Source organism: Sciurus vulgaris (genome assembly GCF_902686455.1).
Source record: "Sciurus vulgaris genome assembly, chromosome: 3".
NCBI lineage: Eukaryota > Metazoa > Chordata > Mammalia > Rodentia > Sciuridae > Sciurus > Sciurus vulgaris.
The window spans coordinates 1516275-1536652 of record NC_136463.1 but is presented as its reverse complement, the minus strand read 5'-3'; the positions used below and the strand labels follow the sequence as shown (position 1 = coordinate 1536652).

The following is a 20378-nucleotide window of genomic DNA, read 5'->3' as shown; positions in this document are numbered from 1 at the left end:
GGAGGCAGCTCGGCATCTCCCAAGTGCAGGCTTCGGAGCACAGGCAGAGGCCCTTCTCCACAAGTGCACACTCCACACACCTGGCTATGTTACCGTCATCTCTGAAAGACGCATGATGAGCACATAACAATTTCAAAGTTCAGGAAGAAGAAAAAAAGAGGAGAGGGCGTATAAAGTGGCAGAGCCCCTTGCACCCAGCTTCATGCATGCCATGTGCAGAACAAAGAATGCCTTTCCAGGTGGAGGGGCAGAGGCAGCTGGCCCTAGAACCCCCTTGCCAGGAAGCCCGAGGCTACGTGGTTCAGATCCTGGCTCTGCCATTCGCCCCTCAATTTCCCCCAAGAGAAACATCTCCTCATCAAGCTGCAGTGAGGGACCAAATGAGTTAACATACAGGAAGGGCTGGCCCATAATGATCTCTGGTTGGGAACTGCAGAACATTCCAGAACTAGAATTTCAAAGCACCAATTTTCAGAATAGACTGACACAGGATGAACTGAGAGAGCTGGAGCCACAATCTCTGACTCTGGGACAACAATTTGTCCAAGGTTTCGGTTTACAGCCCAGGAGTCCCAGTATTACTAGTTTACCAAGAAATGCTCTAAGAGAAGGGAAAGAGGGGAATGTGAGCACACTCAGAGCCAGTTACCCAAGGAGGTCAAGGGGGAAAGGTCAGCAACCAGCAGGCCATCCACAATGGGGTGCAGGCACTGTGGTTTCCCAGGAATCTCAGAGAAAAGCTGTCTGCACACCCACAGAAGACAAAGGGACCGGGAGCTAGAGGAACACTGCTGCGCTCCCATAATCAGATCCATGAGGGGTGGGCAGCAGCCGCACGGTGCTCCGGGAGGGCTGCAGGTGAACTTTCTTCCTTGATACTGCCTTTCATGCCACTGTTGATTTTTTTTTTAACTTTACAAAAAGTTATAAAAACATGTTATATGCAAACACACCAAATGCCATGGCGAAACAAAGTGAGAAATGGACTTCAGCAACCCACAGGTGGAGGCAGAGTGGGGTAAGCCGGGGGGACTCCACAGCTAGATGAGCCAGGCCTCACCTTCACCCGCAGGAGCCAGAGTCCTCAGCCCTGACTTGCTTGGCGTATAGCTGAATGTGAGCAGAGGTGGACCAGAGTGCCAGCACATGCAGGGAACTTGGTCTCTGGGACTAAGTCTCTACTATTGCTGATGCCAGAGTCCACAAGGAGACGACAAGAGCTGCAGCTCTGCCACAGCCATGTCCCTGGCTTCACAAGTGAGGAGTCCTATGCCAACCTCCCTCCCCAGTCTGCCTGCTGGACTCTCCCATGCATTCTCTGGGACCACTAAACAACCCCTTGCCATAAGCAATTCAATGACTTTGTGTCCTTGGCCACCAGGAGTCCTGGCGGACAAGACAGATGGGGCTCAAAGACTTAGGGCAGAATATGCTGCCACAGAGAAGCTTCCAGTAGGCACAAACATTTTGCTAGGCTCAGAAGGAAAAGATGGCATCTCTGGACAGGTAGGGGATGCAGAGCTCCTGCTGACACTCTGGAGAGTGACTTGGGCCCAAGTGTCACAAGAACAACTTTGTCAGCTCGACAACAGAATCTTTTGTTTCAGCCCTGAGAAATTTTCTTGTAAAGGACTAGGCAGCTCTCTTCCATACACACAATAGTGCAGAAAATCTTATGTTAAATTAAGACTTCCAAGTCACACAGAAGTGAAAAGAATGCGGGCTCTGACCTTTGTCAGCACTGGCCAGTCACCTGGTTCCTCCAGCCCTCCCCAGGCCCACTCAGAAGCAAAATGCTGTTTCTGTTCTGCTAATTCTGATACAGCATCAAAGCTGGGAAATCAGGACACCAGTCTAAGCTTCAGGCACACCTGGGTTGACTCCAAAGCCCCATCTTTGGTGCTCTGTTCTTCCAAAGTTGACTTAAATATTGTCTACTGGGAGCTGGAGTGGTTAAGACATGTGCTTAGCATGTGCAAGGCCCTGGGTTCAACCCCAGCACACACCACACACAACTTACAGAAAGACCGTTTTCCACTGAAGCTTGCTTATTTTTAACTAGGAAAAGCACCCCCTACCCACCACCACTAGGAAAACAGAATGAGCACAAGCAGTGGAAGACACCCCAAGAACATACCTGCTGCTCAAAAAGCAGCGTGTTCACGGCCTGCCTGCATGGCAGGATCATCATGGGGAAGCCCACAGCCACTGACATCACGAAGCCCACGCGGATCATCTCTGTCACCAGGTTGGAGGGAAAGTGCATCAACACGTTGCCTGCAGTGGCCTCAGTGAAGCTGACGTAACCAAAAAACCCCACCTGTCAGAGGAAACAGCAATGTGGCAGAGGTGCGGGGAGGGGGGTTGCCAAAATGGCCTCAAGCTCCTTCCCAAGGAAGCTGGTGCAGGAGAGGGTCTGCCAAGGACAAAAAGGCCACTCAGCTCCTAGTATGCAAAATGTCCTCCTCTGACAAGCAGAGGCCTTTTAAAATGCTAAAAATGAGGAGCCTAGCACACTTCCCGACAAGGGCCACAGGGAGGAGAAAACGGAGCCGCCTGAATGAGAGGCAGGCACCAGAGTGCTCCCAAGCCCTTCAGAGGCCCTCTTAACCTGGTTCCAAAACAACCAGGGTACCAAGGTCCTTTGACAGAGGGTAGGCTTGGGAGTGGGTGACACTTGCCAGGGACCACTCATAATTAACTAGAACAACAACAAAGCATGAAGGCGAGGGAAAGAGGCCGTAACTTTAGCCTACTTATAATCCTGCTAAAAGACAAAACCGGAGCAGTAAGAAGACTGCAAGCAAAATCTACCACAACGCTGAATGCACCTACGGGTTGGACCTGAGGGTACCCTCTACTGTTTCATGCCTCCTCGTCTCTCTTCAATGGACCAAACACCCCGTTTGTGTGTGTGATCAACAGAAGTCTGGGAGAAGGGAAGCAGAGTTCTCAGTTAAAGTGATCTGGGGGCAGCCCTGTTGCTGAGGTGCTGGGTTCCTCTGACTGAAAGATGTCAACACAGCCTGGGGTGGAAGGGGTTGGCAGGGCCAGCCCTGGAATGACTGAGGTTGAGAGGACCTGCTTTGGGTCACTGCACATGCAGTGCACTCCAGACGCTGGAATGGGAAAGGAGAAAGCACCTGCTGTGCAGAGTGAAGGTCTCAAGGGCTGGAACCTCGTGCTGATGCAACCCCAGAGAGGAGAGGGCACAGATGGGTTCCTACCATGACGTAGAAGGTGGTGACCACGTTGAGGGAGGAGGCAAATATGGGAACTCATGGTCTTCACTGACGGCTCATCCAGGCTGTCATAGGTGGGCAGGACCTGGCTGCGTGGAGATAAGAGATTCTCAAAGCGGGCTCTACAGAGCCTTGCCCACCCTGGTGGACAGCTTCCAGACCTTTTCTTCAGCCCTGCTAAAGGGCCACTAGCACCCCTTCACATGGCACTCATCACACACTGACTCGCCGCTCTGAAGCCAGCAGGTCTCATGACACTGCAACGGCAAGCACTGCCACAGTCCTCAGACCTCCCTGAGAACATGTTCCACATGGACATCTCACAAGGGCTACCGAGCCAAGGCCATCTGTGCCCTGGAGACACAAGCATGCCCACTGCAGGTTAAGCATGCACTGAGGGTTAAGGGAGCCGCTCAGACATCACCTCAGGGAAGGGAGAGTACGCTGGAACAAGCCTGGCAGTTGTAGCCCAACCCAGCACCCCAGACAGGCATGAGTGGAGTGGGCATAGACAAGGGGACAAGCCAGACGCACTTCCCAACTTACAGACTCTCGACTGTATGATAAGGAAACTAACTTCTCAGACCTGGTGCTGGGAGCATGGTGCTACCGGGCAGATGGGAGGGACCCATTGCTGGCTGGGCAGGGGTATGACAGCCCTGTGCAGGTTCTCTGCAACAGTACATCTGAGGACATGGGGTGGCGGCTGAGTAAAGTTCAGGGGACCAGGGTGCGGACCAAGGACAGAAAGGGAGGAAGGAGGCATGCTGGGGGCAGCTCAAGTAAGCGCACAGGGGTTGAAAGAGGCTAGAGAAGGAATCCAGTGGCACCCTTTAGGGCACCCCAGGCTCAAGGCACAAAGACACCAGGTCAGTGCAGGGCAGGAAGGGAGGGTCAGGACGCAGGAAATCGACAGCTACTAAGTGGATAAGCACAAGGTCAGTTGAGCCAAACAGCAAAACCACATTTTAAAAGTGAAATAAAAACAAAAAAAACACCCAAGCTAGATCAAAGAGCAGAAGAGAACAAGTGGGGAAGGCCCAGCTAGGTGGAGTTGTTCACCCAGGCTCACCGCACACTGTCCCTCAGGCCACCCTCAACACAGGCCACCACAGCAGCAAGAATGGGCAGGACCTGGCAGCCATATACCCAGGCAGCCCAGCAGAGAACCCAAGAGAAGTCACCACAAGCCCCAGCTCAAAGCTCTGGAGAAGACTATGTCCCGTAACCAGCTTCCCAGTGCTGACCATCAGTGCTGAACCACACTAGGAGACCAGCTTATAGGGATCAGCGCCAGAGACCCCGACACATGCTTGTCCCCCGACCCCCAATACACACCCATGAGAACCACTGCAAGGAAGCTGCAGTGGCTGTGAAGAGGGGCCGTCTAGCCACCTGTGGACGGACAGGACAGAGAGGCCAGGTCACAGGCTCTCCTCTAACCCTGCGTTCCCAGGGAGCCCCTGGATTGTCTCCTGGAGAGAAGAAAAGGTCAGAGCCACAGACCTCCTAGCCACCTCCACAAAGCTCCCATGCTGCCCTGGAGGGTGTGGCACTGAGCACCACTCCTGGCACCCGAAGGTATTCCCAGACCACCCACCTTGCAGAGTGGCCTCCGTGACAACCTGCAGCTGTCCCCATTACTGGGACTGTAACTGGGACCCAAGACTCCAGGGAGACCTGCCCTGCCCAGGCCTCCTACGCTCAGTGCTACCACAGTCGCTTCTCTGGGCACAGGATGACAGCTCTGTATCATCCAGCGTTCAATGTGTAAGGCCAGAAGGGCCAGACAGTGACACCAACAACTAGACCAAAGGACAGGTTCCTGGCTGCAAAAAGCCCCGAGGAAGAGTTCCTGTCACTGTGCCTGGAAAACATCTGAATGTTTAAGGCCTGGGGGCAGCAGGCTGTCCAGCATGGCTGATGTGGACAAGTCTGTGGCCCCACGCCCCTCTGGGAACAAAACCTGCACTCAGCTAGCTGTGTGACCCCACCCTCCCCAACCCACAATTTGCTCTAAGAATCAAACCCAACAGATGTGCACTGGCTGCTACGTGGCCACCACTGAAGCAGCCAGACCACAGGCTTAGTTTTAAAAAAAAAAAAAAAAAAAATGCAAACACACAGACAGAAAGGGACACTGGTAACTAGGTACAGGTACAAGAATGTAACTTCTGTCACCAATGATAATGGGGACATTAACAGCAAGGCTGGAGCCGTTCTGTGTGGAAACTGAGCTGCCCAAGAGAGAGACGGTAAGTGGGAAATGACGACTTGGATCTCTATGTGGGTGTAAACACAGCAGTGTGAGCAAATTTTATCTGTCACATTAGTTTATGATTGGCACCATACATTGCCCACTGCCGCTATGGGGGGAGCCTGCTCTGCCAGCCCCCTGCACGCTGATGGTCTTTTCCCGTCCACACCAGATTTATGCCTCTTTTTAGCTGGTTACCACTCCTGTCCAGCATGAATCACTAGCTTTTGCACCCTGGTAGAGAAGGTACTGCCGCTGCGATGGCAGAGCAGCCTGATCTGCATTCACAGAACCCGAGTGCCAGAGCGAGTCTGCCCGCACTGCACACGCAGGACCGGAGAGTCCCAGCAGCAGCCTGCACCTGATGTTTGTGCAATCTCCTCTCAACATACTCAGACAGCTAAATTCTGGCAAAACTCTCGGGACTACTGCGCAATAAGATGGCTGTGGCTGCTGCCGCGCCCACAGCCAGCTTTCCTCTCACAGGATCTGGCAAAGCAGGCACTCCTGCCCGCCAGTCAGCCAGTTTCTCTCCGGGTCACACAGAACTCCCAGCCTCAGCCTGGAAGGATGGGTCACACTGCAACAAGACAGCACTCCTCAAACTATTTATGATTGACAAGGACCAGAACTGGGGACTCCTGCTGCATCTGCTCCCTCTACCACCTAATCACAGCCGGTACTTACGACTGACAAGAGCACAAGGACATGCCAAAGATGGGGAGCAGCGGAAGACGCCCTCCCAGCGGACATAGCTGACCCGCCGCAGCCACTGCCCACCAAAGAGGCCATGCTTTGAGGTGAGTGACAGCACGATCTGGAAGCAGAGAACACAGGTCAGGAGCAGCCTCCTAGGCCCACCTCCTGAGTAAGAGCCACGCAGCTCCTACCACCCCACTCTGTGGCTGGGGACCCCATGCCTTCCCAGGCTTTCTGCCTTCTGCCCTAGAGCACTCTGGCCCAGGCCACGGGTCAGCTGGACACTGCCAAAGATGCACCCAGCTGCCTGGGATCCCCATTCCCTGCTCACATCAGAGCCACTGTCTACAAGGGCTACCCCGCCCAGCAGAAGCACAACCTTGCTCACCATGCCTAGTCCCAGTGCCCATCAAATTACGGAGGACAGTCCCTCAACATGGACAGGTCCTTCCCTGGCCCTGGATCATGCTGAGCACAGAAATCTTTCAAGAGCTCAACCCACTGAGGCTGCAGCTATCTGAAGAGCAAGGAACTAACATGCTGGACTGGTCCTCAGAGAGTTGTGAAATGCCAGTGAACTGCAGCTCCAACAAACAACCCGAGCCAGCTCAGTGCAAGCCTCCTATAGAAATGCCAGGTCCCTTCCCTTAGGAAGGATCCACTCTAATCTCGCTGTGAATAGCTCAGGTCCAAAGGGACTCATAGGGCAGTGTAGGCAGAGCCTGAGGGCTCTCTCTGGGAGGTCTCCCATACGCAGGGTCAGTTCCACACTTTATCCTCCAGCCTAGTCCACCAAACACACATTTAGAAAAACAATAACTTGCCACCATGTGACAAAAAACTGCAACTGCCATGCTCTGGATCACAAATCCACATGAAAGATCTTTCCATAAAACTGCACTTATAAGGCTAGAGATATAGCTCAGTGGTAGAGCATTTGCCCAGCACGTGCAAGCCCTGGGTTTGATCCCTAGTATGGAAAAACATAAACAAACAAAAACTCTGCAGATGCTACTCTTTGTGTTCCCCAGAGGCTGGGTTGAAGAGACACCAGCCTGAGAGTCACTCCGCCCCATGGTATTCACTAGCCAGGAGACCTGTGGGTTTCATGGCCCATCTGAATCTTTCTAACACACCTCCCAGACTGGAATCACTTCCCCATTGCCCCCAAGAGGCAGCTGCTGGCAGACAAGCCAGATCTGGGCATATGACTGAGCCCTTCCATGGTACACATGGCACTCACCACAAACATGAAGACGGTGTAAAAGATGAGGGCCATGGCACTGAAGGACTGAATGGAGGCCATCATGTTTCTCTGCAGGCTAAGCGGGAGCACAATGCACAGGGACACCGCGAAGAGCAGGAACACACGGAAGGTGCCAGTCACCTACGAGGGAATCAATAGGGTCCCCTGGGCTGCAGCACTGAGCTCACTCACTAGCAGAGCTCATTCATTCTGCAGAAGGACAGGAAATACCATGAGGCCCAGGGGACCAACAGCACCTAGAGCAGAAGATGGTGAGGCTCCAGAAATGGCCCTCAAGGTCCCTTGCAGTGTGGTCACTGTACCACCCATTTCTGAACACTACAGGATCCTGTCCAACACAGAATGAGACCAACCAGAGCCAGAACAAAAAAAGAAAGAAAGGTGGTGCTGGGGATATAGTTCAGCTGGTAGAGTGCTTGCCTTGCAAGAACAAGGCCCTGGGTTCAATCCCCAGCACCACAAGAAAAAAAAAAAAGAAAAGAAAAGAAAGAAAGAAAAAGTCAGCTGTTCGCCTTCGTACAGGGAAGGCATGTGGTGTACGCCCAGCATTAACAGTGCAGGCAGAGACCCAGAGAACCCAACACAAGGTGGCTTCTCCAGCCAACTCAAAGTCAACCTTGCTTCAAGGAGGACAGAAGTCTTGAAATACTAATCAGAAATCAAGGGCAAAACTCCAGACTAGTAGGTTTACTTTAGCAGAACATGCAAGGGTCTAGGGTACCTGACGTGTTACCTGGCTGCAGCCAACACATGCTTACCAAAGCTTCTGACCTTAGAGCTGCCGGCAGCTGGCCAGAGGTGGTGAGGACTCTGCAAGACTCTCTGAAAACATCCCTCAGCACACTCCCCCAGCTCCAACACCTGTGCACCTATCCCAACCCACACCTCCCAGCATGGGAGTGGCACACGTGCAGGAAGACCTCAAACAACACACCAAGGGTAATGAGGGCAGACTGCATGCACTGGCCTGCTGGGAAGCACTGCTAGGCAGCAGCAGCCACACTGTCTCTCCTGCAAGTCCCACAGGACCAGTGAGATGTCTGGACCTAGGGCGCAGTTAATGGTACAAGGACAGTCCCGTGTTCCTACGGGCAGAAATTGCCTCTACAGAGTCCGCAATTGAGGCTTGGGAAGTAGAAAATCAAGTAGGAAAGACATGCCTCAAGTCATAGACCAGGGTTACGCTCACTCACTGGAATGTTCTCTGGCAATGTGGAAGTCTGGCACATTCTACTCATGAAGAGGACCCCCTCCCCGCAGCTACACCTTTTGCAAACTGAAATCCTTTTCTACCCCCACTGGCATCCAAATATGAAGAGAATATGAATAGAGAAGACCCTCTATGTGTGACTTCATGTCCTCACCCGAGCCAGCCCCTGGCTCCCAACAGGGGAGCAAAGAGGTGTGGGGCCCAGTTCAAAGGTGGGACACCTCAGGGACAGAACACAAAGCTGGAGGATACCACACAATATTCCCAGGCTGCGTGAAGCACAAGTCCAACAGCCCTGGCAAACAGCAACCCTCACACCACCTCGGCAGGTGTGAAGACCAAGCTCCCAGCTGCGATCACTCTAACCAATACCTGAGCACAGTAGCCAAAGAGGGTGTGGCGCTTCACCTTCTCTGCCTGTGCCATGGTGAGGTGTCCCACTGCCCCTCCTTGCCACCCACACACAAAGCCCCAGGCCAGCACTGCAGCTGTTCGCCCGGCCTCTCCAGCCACCTCCACAGATGCTCCCCAAGGCCCCTAGCTCCAGCTCAGGGAGCTTCTCCCAGTCAAGCACACTGGTCTAGCTGGCTAATGGTGAGTGACACAAAGCTGCCAACAGAGACAACCACCAGCAGGCTGACAGAACCAGGAGCAATGAAGGACACCTTACCTGAAACCCAAAGAGCCGAGCGAAGAAGTAAGAAGTTAGACCCCAGGTCACCATCACCACATAGAAGGCAATGCACGTCCCGCATCCGCCCAATCATGCTGGCAAAGAAGGAAACAGTATATTGAAATGGGGTGCGCTGTCTTGTCGCGAATGAAGCAGGAAGCAGGTACCTGCAAGTCCTGAGGGCACTGAAGGCCTGGATACCTGTTCCTGGGCTGTGCTGACCCCATGACTGCACAGGCTGGTGGACTGAGCATGCAATTTCAAATGTTCAAGTTCACAGCAATCAGGCACGTGTGGGGTGCACTCTATGTACTTGGAGGTAAGACTGAACACGGTGAACTTCTCTGTGTGGTACTGTATTTCTCTCTCCATGGGAGGTTCTCAAAGTTCTCTCAGGGTGCAGAAATGGATCATGATGTTGAGACAAGTTAAAAAGACCAAGACCTGCTCCAAAAAAAAGGGGGCTTTCCTCCCCAAGTTTACAATTCCCCTAATTTAGAAAGCAAAATGTACAATTCCCCAGACCAAAAAAAAAAAACAAGTAAATAACTAAAATTTGCAATTTCCCAGCACAATTTTCATCTCATATTCCAAATGAAGAAAACCATGCCATTTTCAGGTTTAATTCCACCTTTCTGCAGCAGTGCTGGGGTTACAACACTGGGAGTTAATTACAGTGGAGGGAGAGCTATTCTGTGTTCCAAGTTTCCCCATTTTTATGTACTTCTTGTAAGACTCACATAAGGCTTTCAAACCCTGACAACAACCACAATATGATAACTAGACTTTCAACCATTCAGTAAGTGACGTTACAAACCAATCCATACGTGACACGTTGTTTGTCTCCTACAGTCCACAGCGTCTACAGCTGCAGGTGATGAGGAAGTGAGCGCGGCCGCAAGACTTACCTGGTCTCCACCAGCATCTTCCCAGCTTTCCATAAGCGTGGAATGCTAGCACAAAAGAAGAGACAAGTGCTCAATCCAACAGCGAGAAAACAGTGGCAGGGACAAAGGTCACTGAGTGACGTGAAGTGAAGAACCATGTGACAAAAACCACTGGTCTCATGTGTCACAAGGTGTAACTGGGGTGCTTCAGATTTGGTCTCTGGGCTTTTTTGGGATCCACCTTCACATAACTTTAAGACCACATAAGACAAGAAGAAAGCATGGAAGACACAGGCACGACAGGATTTTTTGGTGGTGTTTCACAACTTTGTACTAGAATATTCTAACTATTCTGTACAAATCGAAAACACCATATTCAGGCACAATTTTTTAAAAAGGAGAAACCGAGAAAAGTCCCGCAAAGCAGCAGACCCCGTACGTGGCGACCCACAAGGAGGCTTGCCTGGAACAGTGCCAATACAGGGGGCAGAGGGGAGAAATCTCCAGGTTCTTGGAGGCACCCAGGGGTCCAAACCTGGTCAGAAGGTCAATCTCCAAGCCCTGCGGCACAGGGCAGAAGAACTTTTCTTCACCTTCCAATTGTGATTGGCACTGCACTTTGGGGAGAGAGGAAAAGAGAGCTCTGGGGCTTGCCAGTGCCCACGTGGGACAGTCAGGCTGCACACTAATGAATAGCAGGCACCACCACCAGCAAAGGGTGTCCTACCATGAACAGAGCCTCTATTTCCTTCTGACCCAGAATAATTTCTAGCAATGAGAAATGAACTGCTGACCTGGCAAGGTCCCTCCCAGGACCCTGACGGTGATCTTGTCACCATCATTTCCCACGGTCCTCTTGGATGAGGGAAGGGAAGTTCTGGTTCTGCTCCAAAGGCGCAACCCAAAGGGGGTGCAAGTTGACAGGCTGGTTTCATCCTCGTCAGCAGCCCAGCTTCCTGCTCATTTCCTTCATTCACATTGGGGTCAGAGGCCTCATCACAAGGTCTAAAAGCAGGAAACAAGGAGACTGTGTTGGGTAATGAATGATCCTTATCGTTTTTAACTTACTGGGGAAAGCACTGTGTTGGCAAGAGCTGGAGAACTGGCGTTAGCTTAGGTCCAGCTGACAGCAGAGAGGGCTTCAACCTCCAGGGTCACTCTGGCCTTTCCCCAACTCAGCTGGGCACCCTTCAAGCACATCTAACAAAGCCAAAACCTGAGCCTATCCCTACACAGAATCCAGAATGCTGATCGAGATATAAGCACCAGCTGTCCCGACACAGAATCCCCTAGTCCCCACTTGGGAGTTAGGGTACCTGCCCATCCCCATATTCTTCTCCAAAAGGAAGTTCATCAGTCTAGAGTATGCTTCCCACACTGGAATCCCCTGCTGAGAAAGTTCCAGAACCTGCCTGCATCCCAGACATGGGAAAGTGAAGGAAGACAAAAAATCAGAGAATAAGTGAGAGGTGGTCTCTATTATGGCTCCTAGAACATTAACCCAAGCAGTGGCCATGCCAAAACCAGGCCCTGTCACTGCAGCCTCCCTTTCCCTCTTTCTTTCCCCTGGGCCACCCACACCCCAGTGTCTGCAGGTGTCCAGGAACAACCTTGGTGTGGGTAGGCACACCATTCCCCCACACTCCTGGGCCCCCTTCTCCATCGGGGAAGGTCACATGGAAACAAAGAAGCCAGCTGCTCTGGAATCAGGGAGGCACCCGGCTTTCCAGCGGCCCTCCCTCCTGCCTTCCCAGGGCCTGAGAAAACAGGGCCAGGTTTTTTCCTCCCTGTATGCACCACAGGTGTCCAGCAGAGCAGGGGGTTTCTGTGCAAGATGGGGGCACATACGGGGCAGAGAAGGGGTGCTATTCAAGACAGGACACACATACAAGGCAGAGAAGGCCAGCAGGCCTTCAACCCAGCTCCTCCTGGAAACCAGGGCAGGAATGGTATTGGGGACCCCACTGCTACGTGGACAGAGGATCAAGCAGCACAGGGCCGGAGGAAGAAGCAAGAGTGGTAAGAGTCTGATGCTACTGAAAGCTCATTTTCACAGCCCTCTTCCCAAGCCACACACAGCACCACCACAGGTCACACACGCCCCCCAAGGACAAGCAGAGATGAAATCCATCTGCATCCGCCCCTGCAGGAGGCCACCTCAGGCAGGAAGCCCAAGGGCCATGGAAATTTGTGTGAGCCAGCACCAGCACAACACCTGTTGCTCACAACCAAGCACTCAGAGGTTGAACACATGCCCCAAAGGTCCCTGCTGTGGTGGAGGCAGCTTCCAGCCCAGACCACACAATCTCAGGGTTCGTACCATAATTCAGGGCAAGGCCCAGGGCTCAGAAAGCTTCACGGGGGGGCCATGGCAACTGACTGATATGTCTGTACATGTTCTGAAATGAAATGAGATTTGAAGGATATGTGGAGTAGTGGACAAGCTGGGCAGAGAAGTGGGACATAAGAAGTTTACAAAAACCACAAAACAAACCATGACTCCAAAAGCAAACAAACATGTTCACAACCCACTAACAAACCACTGGCAAAGTCCATTCTACAAGGCTGGAAGGGAGGGCAGGATCAAGTAGGAGAGATCACTTCCACAGCTCGCCAAGCTCTAAAATGTCACAAAGGCAAGCAGAGCCTCAACAGGGCAGACGTCAGGTGCCAGCCATCCCAAGGGACTATGCACAGGGTAACAGGGCTGTTGGAGTCACAGCTCCCACTCCAGGGACTCCCACATCTTCTTCCATCGTCTCCAGGTTTGAACAACAGCCAACCTGCCCATCTGACCCTGACAGTTGTCCAAGGCCCAAGACCCAGCCAAGGACGGCACTACCACACATGGCCCTGCTACGGGTGATGCAGTGAGGGGCTCTTCCTTCCAGGTTCACTCTTGCACAGGAAGGGGACAGGGAACAGGCCCTCTCAGGAAGGTGTCTGTGTCAAGCCACAGCAGAAGCCCCAACCCTGGGGACCATCCCACATGATGGGTCTCTCCACCTCTGGACACAAAGGGAAGCTGATGCTGAGCAGTTGACCTAGGAGACTCCAACTGAGAGGGCAATTCCACTTGGGAACCCACACAATTCAGCCATCTTGTCTGAGATCAAACACAAAACCTGAGCCCACTGGTGTCCAGGAATCTTTTCTCTTTCCAGCAGTCATCCCATTCAGTTAAGACTGGAACCCCAGGTGATCAGCATAAAGGTTGTTCAACTGGGCAGTTTTCTTTCATTCTTTCACATCTAGCCAACCAGTTTGACTTCTCAGGAACTCTCGAAGAATAATCAGCCAGCCAGTTATCAGAAGCCATGGCCTCCCCAGCCAAGGGCCCCACAACTTGTTTCAGGATAGAGTGTGAGTATCTGAGCTGCAGTCTCTGACTATAAAACGCAGGGACAGACCTCAGTGGGGACCAAGCATCACACCAGGGCACAGGTCTGCAGACCAGGAAGGGGCATACTTCATCCTTAGCAGCAGTTAGGTATCTCACTACGAGTCAAGTTTAACTGATAATTCATACTTCCTCAATGACAACAAAGGACTGAGCACCACTGTCCTCAAGAGCAAAAGAGAAGGAAGGGATCCCCTGGTTCTGAGGTCAGAAACAAATACCAGTGTCCCAGTGCCAGCGCAAGGCAGACTGGGAGAAAACGAGAGGCCGTGCCCCCTTCACTGCACGTGTCCAGAGGTCTACATTTTCTTTGGCCCTGTAACTCTGCACCCCATTTCCTCTCACCTGTCTGCTCCCTCTGCCATGAGAGCTGAGAGGAGGAAGCCCAGGCAGGCAGAGAGACCTGGAGAGAACAGAACACACACTGTCCTGGTTTAACACACCAGCCTGGGGCAGGCAAGGACAGGAAAACGAGGGCCATGTCCTCAAAGCCAAAATACTAAGAGTCCAAACCAAAATGAAGTGGAAAGCACAGCCTTCCTACTTCTAGCTAAAGTCACATCAAAGGAAGAAAGAACTAAAGGAAACGAAACTGCAGCCAAGGGAACCAGGAGACAGATGAAGCCTATGGTCTTTGTCCCATCGAATTCCAGACACAAGCCTGTGTCTCAGGACAAGATCCTCCATGGACTTCCAGGTGGGGAGTTCAGCAGAATCCCTTCTGACAGCTCCAAGGTGAACTTCTGGGTATGGGGAGTGACACAGCCAGGCAGCTCTCAAGAGAGTGAGCACAGCTCTCTACCAGACTTGGAAGAGAGACCACATGCATTACCTGCTCAAAGTGGGGGTGCAGGAGGGAGACCTGACACCTCATACCTTTCTGTATCATTTCAAGTCTAAAGCAGATGAATCAATTAACAGGTTTTTTTGTATGCATTAAATTTTAAAATAAGAAAGAACACTGCTATCCAAGAAACTTTTTAGGAATAAAGTAGAGCCAGGCATGATGGCGCCTGTAATCCCCACAGTCAAGAGGCTAAGTCAGGAGAATCACAGGTTCAAGGCCAACCTAGGCAACTAAGCAAGACTCTAGCTCAGAATAAAAAATAAAGAAGGGCTAGGGGTAGCCCAATGGCAGAGCACCCCTGGGTTCAATCTCCAATACTGCAAAAAATAAAAACAATAATTAATTTAAGAAATAAAGTGGAGCTGGGTGCAGTGGCACACACTTGAAGCTAAGACAGGAGGATCATGGGTCCAAAGCCAGCCTCAGCAATGGCGAGACACTAAGAAACTCAGTGAGACTCTGTCTAAATAAAATACAAATAGGGCTGGGGATGTGGCTGAGCGGTTGAGTGCCCTGAGTTCAATCTCTGGTAACCAAAGAAAAAAGAAAGAAAGGGGAAGAAAAAATAACCAAATCTCAGAAGCATAAGACCCCACAGCCTCAGAGCTGGAACGCATGCTTCTTGAGAAGGGGCTCTAAGAGCTCACAACCACTTTAAAAGCCAGTTCTCACCTAGGCCGGCGTAGGTTTCTCCGTTTGCTCAGGCTGGCAGACTTCACCAAAGAACATACATGACTGATGTGTCATCCAGGAGCAGAAGACCAAGAGCAGGGCACCCAGCACAATGCCACACTGGAGGGTGGAGACAAAGAGACATCACAAAACAGATCCTCCGGCCACCTCCACCCCACACACAGCATCAGGGTTCCCGCAGCACTGTCTGCCGATCATGGACGGTGTCAGAAGGGACGGTGCATGGATGGTCTCTTCTTATGGTGACACCTCCTAGTGCTGAGAAGCTACTGGAGAAGCGGCGGGAATCCCTGCATGTGGATCTTCCCCTTCCTCAAATCTACTGGACAGCTGAGGTACTGCCAACAGCTAGCTGGCTTTCCCAGTTCTCTGCACACACCTCACATTCACCACCCTTTAGCTACTTGGATCAACAGATGTAAGTGGTAAACACCTTCTGGGAGATTAGAAATGACATGTATGCCTTTCTTATAAGTTAATCAGACACTTACCATGTGACCCTGCAATTACACTCCTAAATAATTCTCCCAAAGAAATGCAAATATGTCCATGAACAAACCTATATCTTTACAGCAGGTGTAACCATAATCCCCAAACTGGAAAAACAACCCGTGTGGCCTTCGGCAATGATAAAGAAACTGTGGTCCATCCATGCAAAGGAACATTATTCAGCAGTAAAAAAGGAACCACTGACCCCATAAAACATAGATGCATACCTTGACCTGAAACCTGAAGGTAACTGTGGTGCCATTTATAGGACATTCAAGAAAGGTAAAACTTGGGCCAGAGAACAGATCACTGAGGTTGAGGATGGGAGAGTGCGGGCAAGAGGGACAGAGGTGACTTCTGAGGTGATGGAACTATTGTATGTCTAGGTTGCATGGCTACATGACAGTACACAAACATCAAAACCGAAGGAACAACACCCTAAAACAGGGAAGATGCACTGCATGTAAACTATCCCTTAATGGACATTTAAAACATCAGTACCTCCACATAGAAGGCATTAACTGAGGAAAGGGGGATGAAGAAGGGGTTACAGGAACTCCCTATACTTCCCACTCAGTTGATTAAAACCTAAAACTACTCAAAGATATAAAGTCTATCAATTCTTAAAAACACACAAATGAACCAGGCATGGTGGCACATGCCTGTAATCTCAGCTACTCAGGGGAGACAGGAGGATGGCAAGTCCCACTGTAGAAGAGTGTGGAGCACTTGGGCCTCAGACACCTGCTGGCAGGAGCAACACTGGAACATCGGCCCCGGAAACTCTGGGCAGCATTCACTAGAACTGTACACCCACACCTCATGACCTTGATGTCCTACCCAGGTACACACCCAAAAGAAATGCTGTCAGACACTCACAGAGCCTAACTAGTAACTAGTCCTAAGAGCTCCAAACAGGAAACACCATAGATGCCTTGCAAAGGTAGGACACTGTGCTATTTCCACAGGGTAGAATACGAGAGGGACACTGAAATATAAACACTGACTCCATCCACTGCCAGCTAGAATCAGGCAATAGTACCTCCAGCACCAGAGGTAGGTGGTGGCCTATGTGGTGGGCAGGAGTGACTGGCAGGGGTGCTGGCATGGTGAGATTCTTCAATGCAAAGTGAATTACACGTGTTTGCTCATTTTATAAAAATTCATTGAGTATACTTAAGTGTACACAGTTTTCTACATGTTAAACTTCAACAGAACATTTGTATGTGTGCATGTGTGTGTTTGTGTGTTTGTGTGTGTGTGTGTGTGTATTTTAAGACCAGAATTAATTACTGGGGGGGGGGGGGGGGGGGGGGGGGGAGAGAAACACTAAAGTAAAATTTTTAATGACATGGCTGCCAAACACCAAACACACACCTCTCCAAACAGCATGCTGACTTCAGGCTGTGCTCCCATCAAAGGAGCTTCAGCTGAAGGAGATGATGAATCCAAAGGAAGTAGCTGGCAGGCACTCAGGACGCGTGACTGTTTCTAGTCCTCTGCTAGGACACAGGCTCCCCTGCTAAACTTCAAGCTCTTCCCAGGCAAGTCTGCAGACCTCATCTTCACAAGCTCTGGCAGGGGCCTATTACCCCCAACACACAGCAGGTGCTGCGAATGTGGGGACACCTGAATCACCTGGGCCCTAGTGGCAACCACGGGGACATTTCACAGCCACCGTACCACATCCCCGGATAGTTCTGCTGCCACGCAAATCGCTGCGCCACTGGGAGACGCGGGCATTCCGGAAGCGCCCAGGGGTAACAGGCACAGTGCTGGGTGCCCCAGGGACTCTAGTGACACCGAGGCCTGTCCTCCGCCTACCCTGGCCATCAATGTCAGACTGACAACCCACACAAGAATTCCAAGTACATTTTCACTCACGAAGAGCCTGCAGCGCTGTGTGTGCGGGACCGAAATTCCCCGGGTCACCAAGTTTTTTTCACGTTTTCATCCAAAAGATGCTACAGGTGAAGCCCGCGAAGTGCTCGTCTAAAGCTCCACTACCGGCAACCCACCTACTGGTTCCAAAATGCCACCTCATCTTCATTCTACCTCTCTGGCGTCGCCGGGCGGTCCCGCGGCGAGGACCTGGGGCAGCGCGGCCGGGCCCAGCGCCGCTGGACCGGCCGTACGGGGGGCCAGCCTCCCGCGAGCCCGCCCGCGCGCCGGGAGCGGAGCCCAGGCAGGCGCGGGCCTCTCTTCCACGTGGCAGCTGCGGGACACCCACCTTCCCGCGGGCGCAGCGGGGCTGCGCGCCCGGGGCTCACCTGCTTGAAGCAGAAGGGCATGGTGAGCACGCTGACGCCCACGATGCTGTTCACCACGTTCGTCACCAGCCCCCAGTTGGAGGCGGCGGCCGCCGTCATCCTGACGGCCGGGGCGGGGGCGCGCGGCTCAGCCTCCAGACCCCGCCAGGCCGCGCGGCCGCCTCCCGGCCATGGTCCTGCGCTCGCTCTCGCCGCCCAGACCCGGAAGAGCCGGCGGCGCAGGAGCGACACCTCAGCTCTGCTTCCCCGGCCCCAGCACACACACTTCCGCCTTCCACGCACTACCCGCCCGGAAGTGACGATATCGGAGGCGGGGCAGGTGGGACACGAGCCAATGAGGGGCGGTTCCGGAAAGTTCAGCGGGATTGGGCGGGGCTTGCCATGACGAGGCGGGATTAGGAGTGATATGCGCCAATGAAAGGCAAGCGTGCCAGGGGGGCGGGCGCGGCGCTGTAGCGTTCGCTGTCCCTGCGGGTGCTTAGCAGGCGCTAGCGGGTGGCTCCGCTACAGCTCTGTGGGCTTGTCCACCCGGTGCTGATGGGACTGGAGGGCTAGGGGTTCGTCCCGTGGGACCTTCATCCGGAAGGGCAGTCGGGACTGGAGAGAAAGGGGGTCGCTGCGCCTTCCGAAGAGGAGCGGGGTTTCTAGGGCTCATTTTCAGCGCTTAGCCCCTAGGACTGATTTTAGTTCTTGTGCTTGGTACTGAGAACGCGGGGGGCGAGTCTTACCTGAAAACAACTTGTTCGGAAAAGTAGCACCAGCGTTTTACAAATGAGGTGCCGAGGCACCAAGGGGGTCGTCCACTCCGCTAAGGGCACAAGACAGCTAAGACTCTAGCGGGGCGTGGAGTCTGCAGAACCACCCCCGGAGCAGTGGGAGGAGTCTAACGCCCCGGTATGAAAGGAGCAAAGGAAATGTGAGAGGAAGAGGTGGAGAGACTGACGTGACCAGAGAAATCGAGGACAGCTTCCAGAGCGAGTGGCCTCTAGGCTGGGGCTTGGACAAGTGAAGACTCTTCTGTAGAAATGGATGTTGGGGAAGTGAGAGAAGAGAGGAGAGAAGAGAGAAGAGAGGAATGCTAGTACCTGGCATTGCTCACCAGTCCGCTGGGCTGGAATTGCGCATGAGAATTGCAGGTTGCTGGGGAAGCTATAAGGCCACGTTTGCAGGCAAATGTAAGCTCTTAGGTTTTAGACGAGGGGCTCTTCAGGCATCAGGCAGTGCAGCTACTAAGTAATGCCCTGTCCCACCTTCAGGAGAGGAAGTGGAGGAGATGCCAGGGTAAAGAGTGAGTACAAAAACAAAATAATAACTCTGCACTCCTTTATGTTATGCAAATAAAAGTCTATAAACTGCTTTTGATTAATTACATAATTTTTATGAAATTTCGTGTAGAAGGTAGGATGTGAAACTTAACATATGTGTAATGAATAACAATAAATACCCACGAGACCTTCAGCTTTGAGAGCAGGGTGTTACTAGAGACTCCAATGCTCCCTTTGAGTTCCTCCGCAGTTCCCTTTTCCCTGCCACCCTGGGATCATCGTTATCCAGACTTTATCATTACTTTTCTTTAAAGTCTGCCACATATAGATACACCACTTAACAGTTGAGGGGACGAGTACTGCTTGTGTCTTCCTTGCCATTTATTCCATCTTCCAATGTAACAGGGATTCGGCCTGCACCTGTGACTGCCTGAGTAAGAAAAACAGTTCCCAGCCTCCCTTGCAAGTTAGGGTGGCCATGTGACTAAATTCCAGCCAACAGGAAGTGAGCAAAAATGACAGCTGCAACTTCCAGGTCAACCCTTACAAGGAGGGATTTGTCCCTTCATGTGCTGTTTGGAACACAGACCACAGGGGCCAGGATAAGACTGTGGCAGGATAAGAGGAGTGAAGCTAGGTCCCTGGACACCATGGGGCAGAGCCATATACCTGTCCTTGACCATTTTCTCCAGACTGCTCCATAGAGTAGACAGACTGGTTTAGGCTGCTGTTATTTTGGATTCTGTTTCATGAAGTCAAAGCTATAGCCTAATTAATTCAATAGTACATTGAGATAGAGCATTTTTGCATTTTTTATTTTATACTAAGGGAATTATATTGTATATATTCTGCAACTATCTCATTCAACATGTTTTTAGATTCACCAAACGATATGTGTAGGATATCGTTCTTTCTTTCTGCTCTACGGAATGCCGTTGTTTAATTAGCCCGGAATGTATATCCATCCTTCTGCGGAGGGCACCTGGGTTGTTTCCAGTTGTTTGCCATCGTACACAGTGATGTGCCAAGCATTACTGCGTTTGTCTCCTTGATGTCTGCATGTTAGAATTTCTCTAGGGTAAATACCTAGAAATTTAATTGCAGATTCAAACCCATGCACACCTATATCTTTACTAGTAATTGCCAAATTGCTCTTCAAAGTAGCTGTAAGAGTTCTTC

The 20378-nt window shown here is 51.9% G+C and overlaps 1 protein-coding gene across 1 annotated transcript in view; it reads right to left on the bottom strand.

The window, feature by feature from the left end:
• The window catches only part of SLC38A10 (solute carrier family 38 member 10), a 38729-nt gene extending 20512 nt beyond the window's left edge, over window positions 1–18217 (bottom strand). Inside the window, 14 exon segments of the mRNA XM_079133443.1 lie at window positions 2138–2320; window positions 3228–3272; window positions 3274–3331; window positions 6187–6223; window positions 6226–6316; window positions 7442–7585; window positions 9346–9427; window positions 9429–9443; window positions 10257–10281; window positions 10284–10301; window positions 15155–15170; window positions 15172–15204; window positions 15206–15274; window positions 17935–18217. Of these exon segments, the coding sequence (XP_078989569.1) occupies window positions 2138–2320; window positions 3228–3272; window positions 3274–3331; window positions 6187–6223; window positions 6226–6316; window positions 7442–7585; window positions 9346–9427; window positions 9429–9443; window positions 10257–10281; window positions 10284–10301; window positions 15155–15170; window positions 15172–15204; window positions 15206–15274; window positions 17935–18033 (915 nt within the window). The 5' untranslated portion in view covers window positions 18034–18217.
• Between the last annotated feature and the right edge of the window lie 2161 nt (window positions 18218–20378).